Raw genomic sequence first — 18,292 nt, forward strand, 5'->3', positions numbered from 1 at the left:
TAACTCTATTTCCTGTATTATTTGTGTAATATTACTATCTTCTTCTATTTGTGGTAACTTTAAATTATCTTTAAACTTATTCCAGTTTGTTTTCTTTATATTATATGTCTCTGCTACTTTGGTTGTTTGGTTTGCCTGAATCTCTAGGGTTATAATTTCGTGATCACTTAGCGTGTTACCGTCTCCCAGCTGCCAATTTTTTACTCTGTTTGCTAACTCAGTGGTTGCACATGATACATCTATGTATGATTTTCCTCTGTTTCCTATAAAGGTTGGTCTATTTCCCACGTTTAAGATTTGCAGTCCATTTTGAATAATTAAATCTTCTACTAAGTCACCCTTGTCATCATTTTCTTGTGCTCCCCACATTGTCGACTTTGCATTTGTGTCTGCCAACAGCAGAATACTATTATTACCTCTTTGTCCTATTATGTTCTGTATTTTGTTTACAAAATCTTGAGTTGGTAGGCGGTATTGAAAGTACGCATTAATTATCCAAAATTTAATTTTTTTCCACTTAATTTCCACTGTTGTTATCCAATTATCTGCATACTGAGTTAGCTTCAGTATTTCAATTTCCTTATTCATGATTACAGTCACAGCTTTTGGCTCTTCTCCTCCATAGATGATCCTACTTCCCACAGGAAAGGTTGTTAATTTGCTATTTAGAAGATATGGCTCCTGTATTGCCACAATATCTATTCTTTTTATTTCCGCTAATCTCCTTAATTCCATTGTTGCCACCTTGCTTCCCTGTGCGTTATTTTGCATTATTTTTAATGTGGGATAGTTTTCATCCATATCTCGTAAAAACGTAAGCATCCGCACCTGATTTCGTAGGATCATAATATACTCTACCGTGTGCTCTAACTAGTTGTTTATAAACATTTTCTAAGGACCAGTATATTCCTCGTCTTTCAAAAACTTGATCCACCAGATCTAGAAGTTCAAATCCATTTGCTGGTAAATTATAGATTCTTAGCTCAATTCTATCTGTCTCTTCCAGAGTTGGATAAGTTATTGATCTACCATTTACATGCAAATCTCTTACTATTTGCCTCAGTGCTGTAGCCAATATTTGTTTTTCTTCTAGTTTTGCTAGCCTATATGTCTGATTTATTTCTTCATATAGCTCTTGATTTGTTCCCTGCATTTTACTTTTATTTTCGTCTTCTAGCTTTTCTACAGTGTCTTCGCTTCCACACGTTGTACTAGATATTGTGTTCTCTTGTATTTGCTCCTTTCTTTCTTCCTGTACTGGGAAGAGATATTTTTCTTCTCCATGTACAAAGGATGTATAAATATTTGGTACCTCTTCCATGCACTTATAATCTTCTTCTTTAAAAGTCTTTTTACTGTTCCTTTTCCTGTTTTCTAGCAGTGTTGCTAGTTCACCCTTTTTTGTAATACTATCATTATTTTTTCTCCTATTTGGTTCAATTTGGATTTTGGAGTCTTCTATATTTTTCCTTGTTTCTCTGTTTATAAATCTGTGCATTTCAGTTTGTGTTATCGAGTTTATTTTGATGTTTTTCTCTATTTCTATATTTATAATTTCCGTTTGCGTCGCTTTATCGGATTTAAGTATTTGTTGTTTGTGTTTTCTTTCAATAAATTGTTCTAATCTTAATTTGTCCCTTCTTCTTTTACTTGGACTCTTTTTCTTTTCCTTGTTTGTAGTTTTTTCACTCTCCATAGTTGATTTTTGAGATTATTCTCTCCCGTGCTACCTTGTATGAAACACATTCTTCGGTCTGAGGGTTCTCACAATTTTTGTGACGTAATTTGCAAGGTACGCAGATTTTTTTCCCCTTCTCATCACACTCTTCACTTTTGTGTCTTAGATCGCCGCAGTATCGACATCTTGATTTCTCTTTATTATCACAATACTTTGTTACATGTCCGAATTCTTGGCAGATGAAGCATTGTGGTACTACCAGGAAGTCTTTGATGCGATGTGCTTCATAATCAATGTACACTTTTTCTTTCTCTACTAAGATTTTTCTTATTTTTGGTTCTACTTCTATGACGAGATGGCATCTTTTTTGTTGTTTTTTGCCAGCTCTAAACCTGGCTTTTATCTTTTTTGCCTCTTCCATGTCTTCTTGCTCGAAATTTTGCTCAATAAGAGCTTGTATAAGCTCCTCATCTTTTAAGTCAGAAGGTATACCATAAATTATCATCATTGGATTTCGTTTTTTGGTTTCTTCGCATTGGAAGTTTCTTTTAATTTCATCTTTAGCCATAATCTTTTTGATGTCGTCTTTTGTTGCTGTTTCTATTACTACTCTGTCCCTGGTTGTCCTTAGTCCTGTAATCTTTAGTTTTTCTTTTCGTGGGTCAATTGTACCTGCTAATCTCTCAGCTGTCTGTCTGGTTGTTTCTCCTTGGTTTGGTTTTATTATCAGTGCTGGTTTGGTTTTGGCTGTTACTTCTTGGATTGTTAGTTCCCTCTCTGTGGGCCTTCTTCTTTTGACTATCTCTGTCCAAGACGGCTTTTCATCCGTTTCCATTTTTTCAACGGTGATTTTTTCAATTTTCTCCCCTAATTTATTTATGTAATCCTTCATCATAGCATCTTGTTGGAACAGCTCCTGTTGTAGGTCTTGTATTTTCATTCTAAAACGGTGGCCGTCACTTTCTCTTGCTATTTCCGCTTTTCCGAATAACTGTTGTGTTTCAATTAATTCTTCTTGAGGATGACAGGATGAGGATGTAAGTGAGGATGAGGATAAACAACATGAGGATGTAAGTTTATTGTGAAACTACGCCTAACAGTATAGGGAATGAACATAACGTCAAAGTGGAACGAATCACGCCAGGATAAACCTCGGCCTCCTCCCATGCACACTTATTTTGGAGCAAAAAACTTCGTCATTTTACAATAAACTAATATGCTCATGTTGCAGGTTTTTTGCCGCGGATTGTACCATGAGATCCCCAAAGGGTTAAATCAATACGTTATTTGAATGGTTTAAGCGTTAGAAAAGAAAGCCGGGAGCTTGTAGAGGGTGACAAACATTATGCACAACTTTGAAAACGATCGTAAAAGGCGTGAAACAATCCTTGAGAAGAGAGTAAACAGTCCGTAATCTTTCTATTAAAGTTGGATTATCATTATGGACATGCCAACTTATTCGAGTGGATGGATGGAACGAATCGCAGCATTTCTTCATCATTGTGCAGGACGTCTTGTCCAAAAACGACTAAGTATACCCATATACCTCACTTATCCTACCTAGCTCCTTGCGGTACTTGACGATTGTCTAAAATGAAATTCTGGTTGAAGCGGTGGAGTTCCTGTTCCATCGATGGGTTCCAAGTGGAATATCGGAAGTTATTGAACACGCTATAACCAGTGAAATTATGCATCAGTGTTTCCAACAATGGGAGAATGGGCAGAATCGTTCATTAGAAGTCAGAGATGATCACTTTAAAGGTTATGGAAAAAGTAAGCTTTTTGATTTTTTATGAGAAAATTATCGGACATTTTGGGTATCACCTCGTAGAGTGTATCCCGCTTTACCCGTCCATGCCCAGATGACGGATATTGGCTCTATTTTCCTCCTAGTAATGTTAACATTTGGTCCCATTAAATGGAATCAACAGAAACGATCAACAACATTGGTTAATTCAACCAATTTCATCCGGAAGAATTTAAGATCGCGGGAAACTTAACTCCTATATAATATAGGACTTAACTCCTCTTAATATGTGCTTCAAACACGAGTTCCTATATTTTCTACTTTCTGTCTAAATTGACTACGATAGTAGACAGAGAACAAATTTAAGAAAACAAACAGACAAAAAAACGCAATGTTCTTTTTATTATAAAGATGTCATCGAATACGCTTTCGATAAATGTAAATATGTCATTTTCAGTAAACTAAATACTTGCGTATTTTCGCTTATATTTATTCAAATATTTTATAAATGTGTTTGCGTGAAAAAAAAAGAAAAGAAAAGAAAAGAAAAAAGAAGTGCAAAGTTATGCTTATATTTTTACTCTAAGGATGTGAGAGGTGTTCTTCGACTAGGACAACTCGTCTGCGACATTTCTGAAGAGTTATGTTCTCAAATTCATGTGGGACAAGAAGAACATAATATATCGAAAGAAGACTTGAGTAGAGGAAAAAGAAAGTCATCCAAACAACATTCAGTAAAACATATCAAAGTTAATTAGTCAACAAGCATTACTTCAATCCATTAAAAATAATAAATGAGGTGAAACACAGAAATCCGTAGATAGATCGGAATAAATTGAAAACAAAGAAATAAAAAAAAAAAGGTTTAGTTTCTCATTGTGAATTGGATTGGGTTGGATTTGAATTTAGCGTCCCGTTCAGCAACGAGGCTATATGAGACGTGGACCTATAGCTTAATGTGAAATCCGAATCACATGAACCCTCCCTTGGAATGGAACCTAGGTCTCTCACACCAAAGAAACGTTTGCTATCTACATAGTCACGAGGGAGCTCTTCTCATTGTGAAACTACGGTAGAATTAGAAACTAGGCAAATTCAGTATTCAAACCGGAAGTGGCAGTAGATTTCTACTACTTCCGGTTGCAATAGAGAATAAGATCCTAGATGGAATCTATCCATACGGTACCGAATCAATATCCAAAAAATTGCTTTTTTATTTATTTTTGTTTCTACGCTATAATTTTTAAACCGGTGGTTTGAATGGACCAATAAATGTAGGAACTAATTCTTGGAGAGCTGAATTCATATATATATATATATATATATATATATATATATATATATATATATATATATATATATATATATATATATATATATAAATCGCTTTATCGTACCTTTCTTGTTTACGCGAGATCAATATTAAAGGCGGAAGTTAAATCCACTATATTTACCACTTCTGGCTTTAGTATAGAGATGAAAGTTAAGAAAAAATGTATGCCTTGTACATTGAACAGATTGCAAACTACAGCATCGCGTTATCTATTACCATTTTGCTCCATGGCGATCAACGTTAGAGTCAGTAGTGATTTATTTCTATTAGTTTCAGTTTGGATTAGGACTACGAATGAGATTTCTGGGCTTTCGGCATCTATGACTATGTTAGCCCTTCACACATGAGGGATGACGTCCCTCAGCCATCACACAATCCGGGGAAAGGGAAGAAAGAAAGGATTGGGGAAGGAAGGGAGCAACCTTGGAACAGTATACTAGCTACTATCTCGGCATTTGTCTGGTGTGAATGAGAAAAACCCAGGAAAGAACTTCACTCAAGTTGTTTTGCTCTGATACATGTCAATATACAGACGGACGATCTCCTAATATTTATGCATAGCGTAGTTTGGAAGTCAAAATAGCACAACATAAAATCTACCGAAGCACGAGCAGATTATGCACTCAATAATAATAATAATAATAATAATAATAATAATAATAATAATAATAATAATAATAATAATAATAATAATAATAATAATAATAATAATAATAATAATAATAATAATCATAATCATAATAATAATAATAATAAAAGATAATCCCATTACACGAAGACTAAAATGTACTTCAACCATTATGAAAACAAGACGAGAAAGAGAATATAGATTTATCCTGTCACAAGCCAATTAAATTTAGGATTACCTAGCTGCCTGACACACTATGTTGTACAGCGGGGGACACTTCTAAATGGTACACCTTAGCCGTAAATCTCCATATGGCTGTACCATTTAGAAGTGTCCCCCGCTGTACTATCGTATTTCATTTTCTTTTATGTACTATCCGAAGATCTTTTCGCAAAAACTTTCCAACTAACATCTCCGTTTCATATTATAGAATCCATATCTCTGTGTAGAATGTAGTTCGACGCTTTCTGGCCCTGATTTATTAATAGCTCTTTACTTTCTTTAAAACTAAATTCTGATACACATTTAGGTGCTAACAAATAATTTAATGTTTGGTAAATTTTATTACCTTTGACTGATTTAACGATGAAAACTTTCTTTTTTTTCTGGGACTTCATTTATGAGGTAATCGAATCTTGTTATATAAAATTAAGCATCAATTTCTTCTGGATGGAAGGAAAACGAAATCTTTAAGTTTTACGTCCCACGATTATGCCGGCCAGGCTAAAGGAGACGGTGGTGTTGAGAAATGAGTGAAATGGTGGAACGAAGAAAAACGTGGGAGGAAACGGGGGAACCGGAGAAAACCTACCCACACAGTGTTTATGCACCGCAAGGCTCACTTGGTGCGAGCTGGGATCGAACGAAGGATCCCATGCACCGGAGGTGAAAACTCTACCACTGAGCCCCCGCGGATGCCCTGCATGCAAGGTTTCGAATATCTTCAAACATCTAGGATCAGTGTTAACAGATCAAAACCATGTCCGCAAAGAAATTAAATGCCGACTGAAAGCAAAAATTTCGTGTTATTATTCAGTTCAAAATGTTTTGTCGTCGCAAATTCTGTCGAGGAATTTTAAAGTTTAAAGTTTTATAAACATTCAACTTGTGCTGTGTGGTTCCCAAACGTGGTCGCTTACTCTGACGGATGAACGTAAACAAACTATTTGAGAATAAAATCCTGAGGCGAATATTTGGACCCAAGAGGAACGGGTACGGGGACTGGAGGAAACTTCATAGTTTATACCGTTTCATCTTTATACATTGTTAGAGTCATCAAGTCTAGGAAGCTCTCTTGGACAGGTCATGTAGACAGAATGGAAGAAAATAAGAACGCTTTCATAGTTTTAATTGAAAATCCAATTGGAAAATGACAATTAGGAAGACCTTGGCTCAAATGGGAGGACAATACCAAGATAGATCTCGCAGAAATAAGAATACAAAGTAGAAACTGGATACAATTAGTTAAGCACAGAAGAAGTCAATGGAGAACTTCTGTGAACATGGCATTGAACCTCCGGTTTCTATAGGCCATAGAATTTGTTAGTCGGTAAAGATTCTAGAAAATAATAGATTAATTTCCTCCGTCGCAAATTTTATAAAATGTTGAAAGTAATAGATTTTTCTGTTGAAAAACGTAATACGAGGTATTTGTCAGTATTTAAAATATTAACATATAATGTAGATTGAAAGATTTAATCAATGAGGTTCTGTCCCGTTACACATACATTAATCAAAGCAGTCAAGACATTACTTGTAAGCAGTCAAGACATTACTCATATCTAGGATCAATTTACGTGCTGTTAGAACGAGCCATAGCCTGCCTTCTCAACCATATTCTTAGCCAACATTGTATCACCCTTAATTTCTATTTGATTTACAAGATATCTCCATTTCTTCATAAACACTTAATACAACACATGTTTCTGCACTAAGGATATAGACAAACTAATTGTAATTCAATTTCATATATTACTTACACAAACAACCCAAATTTTCATCTTCTTCTTGGCTATTATAATCCCTATACGTTCTGCCGATATTTTGTAAACAAGCAACGTATCCCGTCCATCTTTAGTGACAGATCCTGCAGGAAGTTGCATCGATAAAGCATTGTCACTACCAACTAAGGGAAGAAATCATTATACAACTTCAGAAAGTTGTAGAGAATATTATATGTGTTAAGGCCTTGTTCCCATAGCCAATGGTGATAATTTTTTTTTTTTTGACCAATGTGATTTCCCTTAAGAACCCCCACTGTTTAGAAACCTCAATTTAAAATTTGCACTAAATATATTCAGAAAAAATATTGTGTATTCCTTGTTTTGTAAATTTATCTGATTACACGTTTGCTCTTTCATTCTTCGAACGTAAGTTGTATGAAGGAAAGCTAAGAAGCTTTACTCAAATTAAATAATGCAAAGTTGATGTATTATTGTAAATAATGATTCTATAGTAACATTTTACAATTAATATTATTAAAAGTATAAAACATAACTGTTTATTGCAGCTCCTTATATGTCCCCGTGCTACCGGAATGATCCTAATATAGATGACTGTATTGTGAAATCAGGGCAGCGTGCATTGCCCAGTCTTCAAGTAGGTAAGAATATTTTCATACTTTTTTATTTTCAGCATTTATTGTAATAAGTTTACTTTAAAATATAATATAAACAACAGATTTTCATTTTTTTTATGTATCTAAGAAAAGTCCTGAAGTCCTGAAGACGGTTTTATTACTAGTGCTCACGTAAAAATAGATTTTCTTTAATTACATTATTCAATAAACAAAAATCATGGATAGTGTATTATTGTGAGTGCTTATTAGAAGCATTTATTATAATTACATTATTCAATAAACAAAAATTCTGAATACGGTGCTATTATCAGTGTTCAAGAATAGCCTGTACTTAATTACATTATTCAATAAACAAAAATCATGGAAGAGTGTATTATTGTGAGTGCTTATTAGAAGCATTTGTTATAATTACATTATTCAATAAACAAAAGCTCTGAATACGATGCTATTATCAGTGTTCAGGAATAGCCTGTACTTAATTACATTATTCAATAAACAAAAATCATGGATAGTGTATTATTGTGAGTGCTTATTAGAAGCATTTATTATAATTACATTATTCAATAAACAAAAATTTTGAATACGGTGCTATTATTAGTGTTCAGGAATAGCCTGTACTTAATTACATTATTCAATAAACAAAAATCATGGATATTGTATTATTGTGAGTGCTTATTAGAAGCATTTATTATAATTACATTATTCAATAAAAATTTTAAATACGGTGCTATTACGAGTGTTCAGGAATAGCCTGTACTTAATTATATTATTCAATAAACAAAAATCATGAAAGAGTGTATTATTGTGAGTGCTTATTAGAACCATTTATTATAATTACATTATTCAATAAACAAAAATTTTGAATACGGTGCTATTATCAGTGTTCAGGAATAGCCTGTACTCAATTACATTATTGAATAAACAAAAATCATGGATAGTGTATTATTGTGAGTGCTTATTAGAAGCATTTATTATAATTACATTATTCAATAAACAAAAACTCTGAATACGGTGCTATTATCAGTGTTCAGGAATAGCCTGTACTTAATTACATTATTCAATAAACAAAAATCATGAAAGAGTGTATTATTGTGAATGCTTATTAGAAGCATTTATTATAATTACATTATTCAATAAACAAAAATTTTGAATACGGTGCTATTATCAGTGTTCAGGAATAGCCTGTACTTAATTACATTATTCAATAAACAAAATTTCTAAATACTGTAATATTATCGGTCCTCAGTAATAGGATATCTTTAGTTCTACTACAAACAAATGTCCTGAATACGTTCATATTAGTGCTCAGCAATAGGTTTCCTCTAATTATATTATTCAATTTTAAAAAATCTTGTATACGATACTACCTGGTGTTTAGAAAGTAACTATGCAGTTTATAACTTGCCGTATTGTATTTTCCATAAACCATTTTAAACAACTGAAATTAACTCGAAGCTAAACTCTAATGTCATGGAAGTTATAAGAGATGCTGCAAGTGATCCCCTTGCACTTGAAGACACTGTTGTACACGTTTCTGCATGTTCCTGAAGACGTTGTACAGAACATTGCGAGTGATGTTCCGAATGTGGCACTGCATAGTTACTTTCTGAACACCCGGTATTATAAGCTCTTTAATAACTAGGTATGCAATAATTGCAAATTTGGAGGGAAGCGATAGACCTTTATTTATTATTCATAGAATTTTTAAGTGCACTAATTGTTTCTTGTGAACGAACACGACATGTAAATTATTGGACGAACACGACATTTGGCATATGACATCGGTGAAAAGCATAATGACTTTGAAAAATTGTGTTCGCAGAAGAAAACGAAAAGGGTTACGCCTTATTTCCAATGCTGAAACTTATATTTTCCATTGTTTATAATGAGAATTTTCGCGCCAAATTCTTTTCCAATGTTAAGTCTATAGGTATCACGTTATTCGGTGATTATTTCACAATGGTACATCCGATCGGGACATGTGACCATTTATGACATTCAGCACGCGCTCCCGAATCACCTTGTGAAATTCGGTTAAGAACGGTTCATGGAATATCCAGACAAATGACCGTCTAAGTTGAGTTAAAAAGGAGCTTCGCTTTGAAAAATTGTGTTCGCAGAACAAAACAAAAAGGGCTTCGCCCTATTTCCAATGCTGAAACTTATATTTTCCATTGTTTATAATGAGAATTCGCGTTCCCAGAAGACCATCGGAACATGCAACCCCTTATGATACTCAATGCTTGCTCTCGATTCACCATGTAAAATTTGGTTAAGAATAGTTCAGACGTCTCAGAGGAGTATCCGATAAACGAACACCTAAGCTTACGGTCACAGTGAATCCGATTTTTCACTTTGGCGATTACGGCCGACTGGTCGGCCGACCGCGTCTGCCGACTGCCTGGTCACACTGCAACCGATCCGTCCTCAGTCTGTCTTCTTGTGGAATACAGTATGGACGAGGAATTTCTGCTGTTAGAAAATCCTGTGTTAAAACTATTACTTTTAGAGGAAGGTAGTAGCGAATATGTAAACTATTTTTCAAGAAAGAGAAAAATATGGCGAGTTTCACATGCTATTTCCAAAGTTGGTGGAGCAACCACATAAGTTTTTTTCAGTACTTTAGAATGGAACAGGATACATTTTGGCACTTACAGAAGATCCGAGGACGCATAGAGAAGCAAAGTAATTTTCGAAAATTTATATCAGCAGAAGAACGGCTTGCTGTAACATGTAAAGGGAGTCTCAATACTTGCGATAAGTTGTAAACCATCCGCTAGTCTGGCGTAGTCTAACTACAAAAACAAAATAATTTGTTTAAGATCGGTGGTCGGTAGAAGTCGGCCGTAGTCGCCAGAACATGTCGGCATCAGTCTGACCACGTACACTTCTCTCAATGCATTTGTTAATTTTTACCGATGTCGCCAGAGTATGTCAGACTAAAAAATCGGTGAAAGTCGGATCCACTGTGACCATAGGCTAAGTCGAGTAAAGAGGAGCTTCGGTTTGAAAACTTGTGTTCGCAGAACAGAACGAAAAGGGCTTCGCCTTATATCTAATTTCGATACTTCTATTTTCCATTGTTTACAAATGAGAATTCGCGCGCCAAATACTTTTCCAATGTTAAGCCTATGGGCATCACGTTTTCCGGTGATTGGTCCGATCGGGACATGCAGCTCTGAATTATTCAATAAAATGTCAACATTTTATTTGTCACAAAGAGAAAGTTGTCATTCCTTATGAATTTAAAAATCTGCAGCTGGTGTGATATATTTAAGCGGTCTGAGGCAGTAGGTTTATGATCAGTAGCTTACACAGGAATTTATTTCGGGGGAGTCCACACTGAATATGAGGGTATTTTATATCAAAATTTTTAAAATTGCCCCTAAAATTAGGCTAAATTTACACAAAAGTCGAAACTTGGGGGGTCCGGATCCCCAGGACCTACCCTGTGCGTACTTCCCTGTTCATGATCGTGAGGCAAATCCAAAGGAACATGAAGACCATGGGCGTTTATAATTCTCTTCATTGTTTCTGTGTTTATGTCCCTGTTGAGTAAGGTAGTAATCAAAAAAAGTGTATGAAAAAGGAAGTAAAGTGTCAGTAAGAGTTTTTTTGTGTTAAATAAACAAGTGTAAAAATATTCAGTTCTGATGCGAAGGTTCTCTGGTTCGATCCCAGATCATGTGAAGTAGTGTCGGACAAGATTGTGTCCGTGGATTTTTCCTGGATTTTTCTCGTATGTTCCCACTTCCTTGTTCCACTAATTATTTAATAATTATTTATTTTCATTAATCATCCGTCTTCTTTACACTAAAGAGAATAACCGTGGAACAACAGCTTTATTTTATTTTATTTTATTTTTATGTTTAGAATCTGAACTCAAAACGATATTGTTTTAAATTAATTTGTGTCTATTTTCATATCGTGTTATGTTTGACAACTGTTCGAACACTGATTTCTCCAACTACATTTTCATAATTAAATTCCAAAAATGAGATGTTCTAGAGCTTATTTATTTCTGGTGTGCCCTCGGAAAATATGCGAAACATACGTCACTCGAGTCACATTCTGACAGAGGAAACCCTCCCTTCACTTAGGGAAAAGAAGTGAATGACCTCAGCGGTGTTGTCAATTTGTCATTCAAAAATGAAATGAAATCTTTGAGTTTTACGTCCCACAGTTATGCCAGTTAGGCTAAAGGAGACGGTGATGATGAGTAATGAATGAAATGGTGGAATGAAGAAAGTGGGAGGAAACGGGAGAACCCCGAGAAAACCCACGCACACGGTGTTTGTCCACCACAAAGTTCACTTGGCGGGGGCTGGGATCGAACCCGGGACCCCAAGCACCAGAGGTAAACGCTCTACCACTGAGCCACCGCGGCCCTAATTTGTCATTCAGTCGTTTTGTCTTGACGAGTGAAAGATCGTAGGCTACTTAGAATGGCTAACAAAATAGAGTGGACAGCGAAGCTCGTGAAGTAATTCATTGTGGCAACGCTTCCGCATCCAACAATTGAAAGATCTCGGCCGCAGCAACTTATCCCTCCTCTTTCGAGGGAGGTATAGAAAAATACACGTTGACAACAGCGCCGGAAGTGACACACCTCAAATAGAAAGACTCTAACGCAGTTACTGTGTGATTAAAGGCCAATCTACACCATAAAAGATCTTGTACAAGATCTTGTAGCTGTCATAAAAAAAATCTTGAAACCCTACCATATTTCCCCGTGTACACATAGTCTTGATAGGGTCATAAAACATTTTTTCCATCTTGCAAGAAGTTCAACAGTGTCCAACTTTTTGGGCCGTCTTGCTTGCTACCTGCTATCGCCCTCCCGCTGACATAAAAGAAAATCCAGTTGCGCCGCTTCCGAAACAACGGTTTCTTTTGGGCTGGAGGGGGAAGAGCCAAAATACACATTTTTACGACTGCCAGGGAAAACAAGTGTCTCTTCTTTTGTTAACAGCTCGGTTCCATGAATGTAGGCATCGAAATAATTTAGCTTCCTCACAGATATCAAAATAGCATACTGAATTCAGGATGGTACTGCAAGCTAAATTCTGTAATCATAGCAGATTTACCGAAGTTATTATCTTTCACAATTACTAATTTTCATAATAATAATAATAATAATAATAATAATAATAATAATAATAATAATAATGTTTTTTCCGATAAACTGATTGTCACCAAATAATATTATATATATATATATATATATATATATATATATATATATATATATATATATATATATATATATATATATATATATATATATATATATATATATATATGATGGATTAAATGGAAATTTGAACCGATGTACATAGTTTTCAGGGTTGTACTTAAGCAGAAATCCTTAGGTTTTGCAATTATTCTAATTATGCCTATATTTTGATTGTAGATAGAAGCTGCGGTGGCTCAGTGGTAGAGCGTTCAACTCCGTTGCTTGGGGTATCTGGTTCGATCCCAGCTCGCGCCGTGTGGACTTTGTGGTGGACAAACACCATGCTCCTGGGTTTTCTCGGGGTTCTCCCGTTTTCTCACACTTTTTTCATTCCACCATTTCATTCATATCTCATCACCGTCTCCTTTAGCCTAACCGGCATAACCGTGGGACGTAAAACTTAAAGATTTCATTTCATTTTTTCGCAATAATTCTGTAAGAAGAATAACTCTTTCTTTTAGTTTTATCATAAATTGTAGATGTTATTCTACTTGTTCTTCTTGGAAAAATAACTAGATACTATTCTCTTATTAGCAGCGTTATTCACATCTATATCAGTAAAAATGAATGTGATTAAAGAAAAAGAAAAAAAAGAAAGAAAGCTAACTGCATAGAAATTGAAAATTGTCTGACTCAGTTGCAAGTAAACCGTTTGACATTATAGCTGAAACAAAGATAAAACAAACTTACTTCGGTCTAGTATCAAGTCATTTCAATTGTATTGTTTTCCAGTAGTTCACCTCCAACATGCTAAAGCTCGCAGTCAGGGGCGGCTTTAGGATTTTAATTTTGGGTAGGTCCGCTCCTCACGTATGGATACATATGCACATTCGATTGATCAATGACAATAGGAAATTACTTTTACAGTAGTTGTTGATGCTGTTTATTAAATAATTATTTACCATTAATAGAAAAAGTGAAAATATATTTACTTTTTATTATAGACCCCTATCTTTTAGTGTTTATATATTTTCAGTTTTATATATTTTTGGGTAGCCCCGTGTCTACCCGCTAAAACCGCCACTGCTCGCAGTACGTAAAAGGTTCCACAGTTCACAGCCTCAAGACATGTTTGGCCATATATTAAGCAAACAATGCAAAAGGATGCGTAAGACGGCCCTGATCCCCCATTATCTGACCCTATGATTTGATTGAAACTACAAAAAAAAATACAAGTATTTTGATATTGATATTGATATTTTGTATTGCTGCTATTTACATTGGCAATATAAATATGAAAATCAAAGTATATATGATACTATTGCATATAGTATAGAAATATGTGTACACTGAGAAAAATCCGTTATTCGGACAGCGATATGTTGTACAAATATATGGAATCCTTACGATTAGTACGGAAATCTGTACGGAGCATACGTTATCCATATACTACATAGTTACTGCCTTTTTCTCATTTAGACATTATATCATGTCGCTGCAGGGTGTCTGACATCTAACAAACTTCCGTATACTACACATGTATACGTATATTATATACGTCAGCTCATGGGCGGCGATTCGGGGGGGCAAGAGGGGGCAGTTGCCCCCCCACTTTTTTGAAGTGCCCTAATTTATATAATTTCATTTGGAAATGTAAACAGGGTGTCCATACAATTTGGAGAAAAGATCTCTGACTTTTCCCTGACTTTCCATGACAAAAGTTGCAGATTTCCCTTACCTCTGAATAACTTAAAAATACAGAAAAAGGAAAGAAACCCCATCCTTCACTTTCCCCATAGTTGGCCTTGTTCTATTCCACTTCTATTTCTTTCTTTTTCAATTTTCTTTCCAAAGGAATGTAAATTTACAAATATGTGCATTAGGCCATTATTCATTAGGCCTACATATTACACAAAATGTAAAGTTACAAACGAAAGTGTGCAGTATACAAAGTACTTAAGATATGAAAAAAATTACACATTATAATACCAATTACACAGCATTATAATATTGCCTATAGCAATAAACAGTTCATACATGATTCACTGATTATTAAAAAAACACACATTATATAACATACTTTTGCTGGTGCAGTTGTTAAATGCAACAAATTTAGAAATTTATTTTCATATTTTCTCGCATAGTTTTCTTCTCATTGATCTGAATGTCCTTGTCTTCGCAGGTTAATTTTCTTTTCTTCCTCCAGCTCCTTTAGTTGTTGCTGAATCTTCCGTTTCTCTCTCCTCTTCTCGTCTCCAGCATCTATTTCTCTTTTCTTTTCCAAATATAGCTGATATTGTCTCATTGAACTTCTCACTGAATTTATCATACCTCTTGTAATTATTAATCCTGATGATCCACCTATTCTCATCACAGAATCATATATGATCCGTTGAGCCACCAGAGATTCTTCTTGTAAGTTCTTAACAATGAGAATTTTATTTATTGTGAAACGACTTTCAAAAAATGCGTTTCCGTGAAAGAAGATAAAACACATTTCATAACTGACCATAAGTCAACGAAGTTCTTCCCATTTCCTAAAACTAAGTAGAAAACTCATCAAGTCCAATACTCTCTATCATTGGCTATGAATTCATTCGAGTGTTACTTAAATTCTTCAGTCTGAGCTTTCACTGTGAGCTGGAAATACTATTTCTTCGCGTTCTCAGCCACTTGTCCAGATATCCTCTTGGCACCATGCAATTCTTCTAGAACAGCGTCTACCCTTTTGAGCAAATATACCGGGATGTAGTTAGATGTGTTTTTCACAGAAAATTAGTTTCAACGACTATATCAGAGAACACTGACTCCCTCAATATTATCATTGAGAACACCACATTTTGCATCCAGTAACAGTAAAGAAATCAACCCTATTTTATAAATTCAGTAATTGAACAATGGACCTAAATCGATTTTCTCCTGACTTTCCCTGACCAATCTGCCATTTCCCTGACTTCAACTGATACATTTTTACTTCCCTGACCTCTCCCTGAATTCCACTTATTTTCCAGAGTGTGGACACCCTGGTAAAGGTTTTGTATGTATTACTGTTTCATAGAAAAAAATGGTGCCATATGATATTTGCCGTTGCGTGAGTACGTATTGGATATTTGTCTTCCCGTAGAGTTAAGAAAGCTACATGAATTGCGTTTTAATTGCAATTCAAAGCAATTAATATTGCAATTTCATATTTCTTTAAATGTCATAGCATATGCTTGCAGTACTTACTGTATTCATTTTCTAAGAGTAAAAACATTCATTTAATGGCAAGTTTGGAATTAAAGGTATAAATTGTTCATTAATTCCTAGTTTCAATATAACTTGTGCAAAACAAGCGTCATTATTCATTACTATTATGATTAATATTATCCCTTCTATTTATTTTGCAAATTTATTAAATAATCTGATCACATAATTTTCTAGACAGAATTTTAAGATGTTCATGAGCAAGAACTCAAATCTTTTTTACACTTTCGTTGTTTAAGAGTATAAAGAGCTAGTACCTACCTGTATTGCTCTTATGAATTTACTTAATAAAATAGAAATATGATATACGGCATTTTAAGTGAAAGAGATAGTATCCTATTAGTTATACAACCTTTCATGAAACAGTGTTAGAAACAATCAGGAAATCTAACATTGACATACAATTGTTCAGATCATGTCTTGCCCCCCCCACTTCTAACGTCCAACCGCCGCCACTGCTCAGCTATATATTTCATACATCCATCTGTATGTGAGATTCTGACCGCCTATGGACAGTTGTTTCTTTCATCATGAGTGACGTCATTGAACAAAGAACAACTGTCGTTTTCTTGCGAGTCGGTTTATGCATATCGTATCATGGCATGGGAGGTCGTAACACCCCTCATTCTATATCTTCTACTTCGTGCTGTTAATACTTTACTACGCAACACGCTCTTATTAGTTTATTATAAGCTTCATATATTTACTAACTACCGAACGATATTTGTAGCCTCGGGCATTAAATTGGTGAATAATAATAATAATAATAATAATAATAATAATAATAATAATAATAATAATAATAATAATAATAATAATAATAATAATAATATGATGATGATGATGATGAGTCATTTACTGAACGAGGTTTGTTTACAACTAAAAAGAACAAAGGAACGAAACAAAAGCCTGAGTAAGTACAACAGTTATTATAACGTCAATTAAATATTTCTTTAATTACCGATTACTTTAGTATAACTCGCTTTAAGTTTAATATATTAGTAACATGTTAACGTGACTTATGGTTGATGATGAGATAGGTGATAATGGTTGAATAAAGTTGGATGCAAGAGGAGAATCCCAAGCGCACAGTGTTTGTCCACCAAAAGCTCACTTGACAGTGGCTGAAATTGACCTATGGACCAAACGAGTAAGAGTTGAGCACTCTATTGGGTCCAAGTGCTTTTCGTGAAACACTGTGAAGGGAGGGAATCAATTTTGTGAAGATAGGCGAATAGCACAGAGAGTTGGGGCACCAAATGTGATGGAGGGGGAGTTACTATCAGTCAACTTCACTTAGTTTTACTATGCATGCAGATTCACTAGCTTATCTGACCTACTTTTAAGCGCGTAGCGTTGCAGTTTTGGATGTTCGAAATCTGAAAATATCGTGTTGATAGGTTTTCGCCATAAATACTTTCAATATAGAAAAGTAATTCACGTGAAATATATTTACGACGTTAGAAGGTCCGTGGCATTATTTACATCTCATAGTTTATAAAAGGCATAAATAATACAATGTATATATGTACTGTATGCTGAGACTTATAACATGAATAAAGGTTTGCAATTTTATTAATAGAGGCCGCGATGGCTCAGTGGTAGAACATTTACCTCTGGTGCATGGGGTTCTTGGTTCGATCCCAACTCGCGCCACGTGAGCTTTCTGGAGGACAAATATCGTGTGCATGTTTTTTCTCGGGATTCTCTCGTTTCCTCACATTCTTCATTTCACCATTTCATTCATTTCTCTTCATCACTGCCTCTTTTAGCCTAGCCAGCATAACCGTGGGATGTAAAACTTAGAGATTTCATTTCATTTCATTTTTGGAGTAGTGACTTCGACTTTATTCAGCGGAAAGTCAAAGTTTGGTTTGGAAAAAATCATCGAAATTAATTTTATTTC

The 18,292-nt window shown here is 34.8% G+C and overlaps 1 protein-coding gene across 2 annotated transcripts in view; it reads left to right on the plus strand.

Annotated features, from left to right (window-relative positions):
* LOC145693511 (protein takeout-like) overlaps nucleotides 1-18,292 on the plus strand; it is a 287,051-nt gene that overhangs the window by 214,778 nt on the left and 53,981 nt on the right. For both annotated transcript variants that reach the window (XM_081769580.1, XM_081769579.1), the window contains exon 2: nucleotides 7,896-7,988. In XM_081769580.1, the coding sequence (XP_081625706.1) occupies nucleotides 7,904-7,988 (85 nt within the window). In that variant the 5' untranslated portion in view covers nucleotides 7,896-7,903. The remainder of the gene's footprint in view (nucleotides 1-7,895; nucleotides 7,989-18,292) is intronic.

The sequence above is a fragment of the Thermobia domestica genome, chromosome 8, assembly GCF_964235325.1.
Source record: "Thermobia domestica chromosome 8, izTheDome1.hap1.1, whole genome shotgun sequence".
Taxonomy (NCBI): Eukaryota; Metazoa; Arthropoda; class Insecta; order Zygentoma; family Lepismatidae; genus Thermobia; species Thermobia domestica.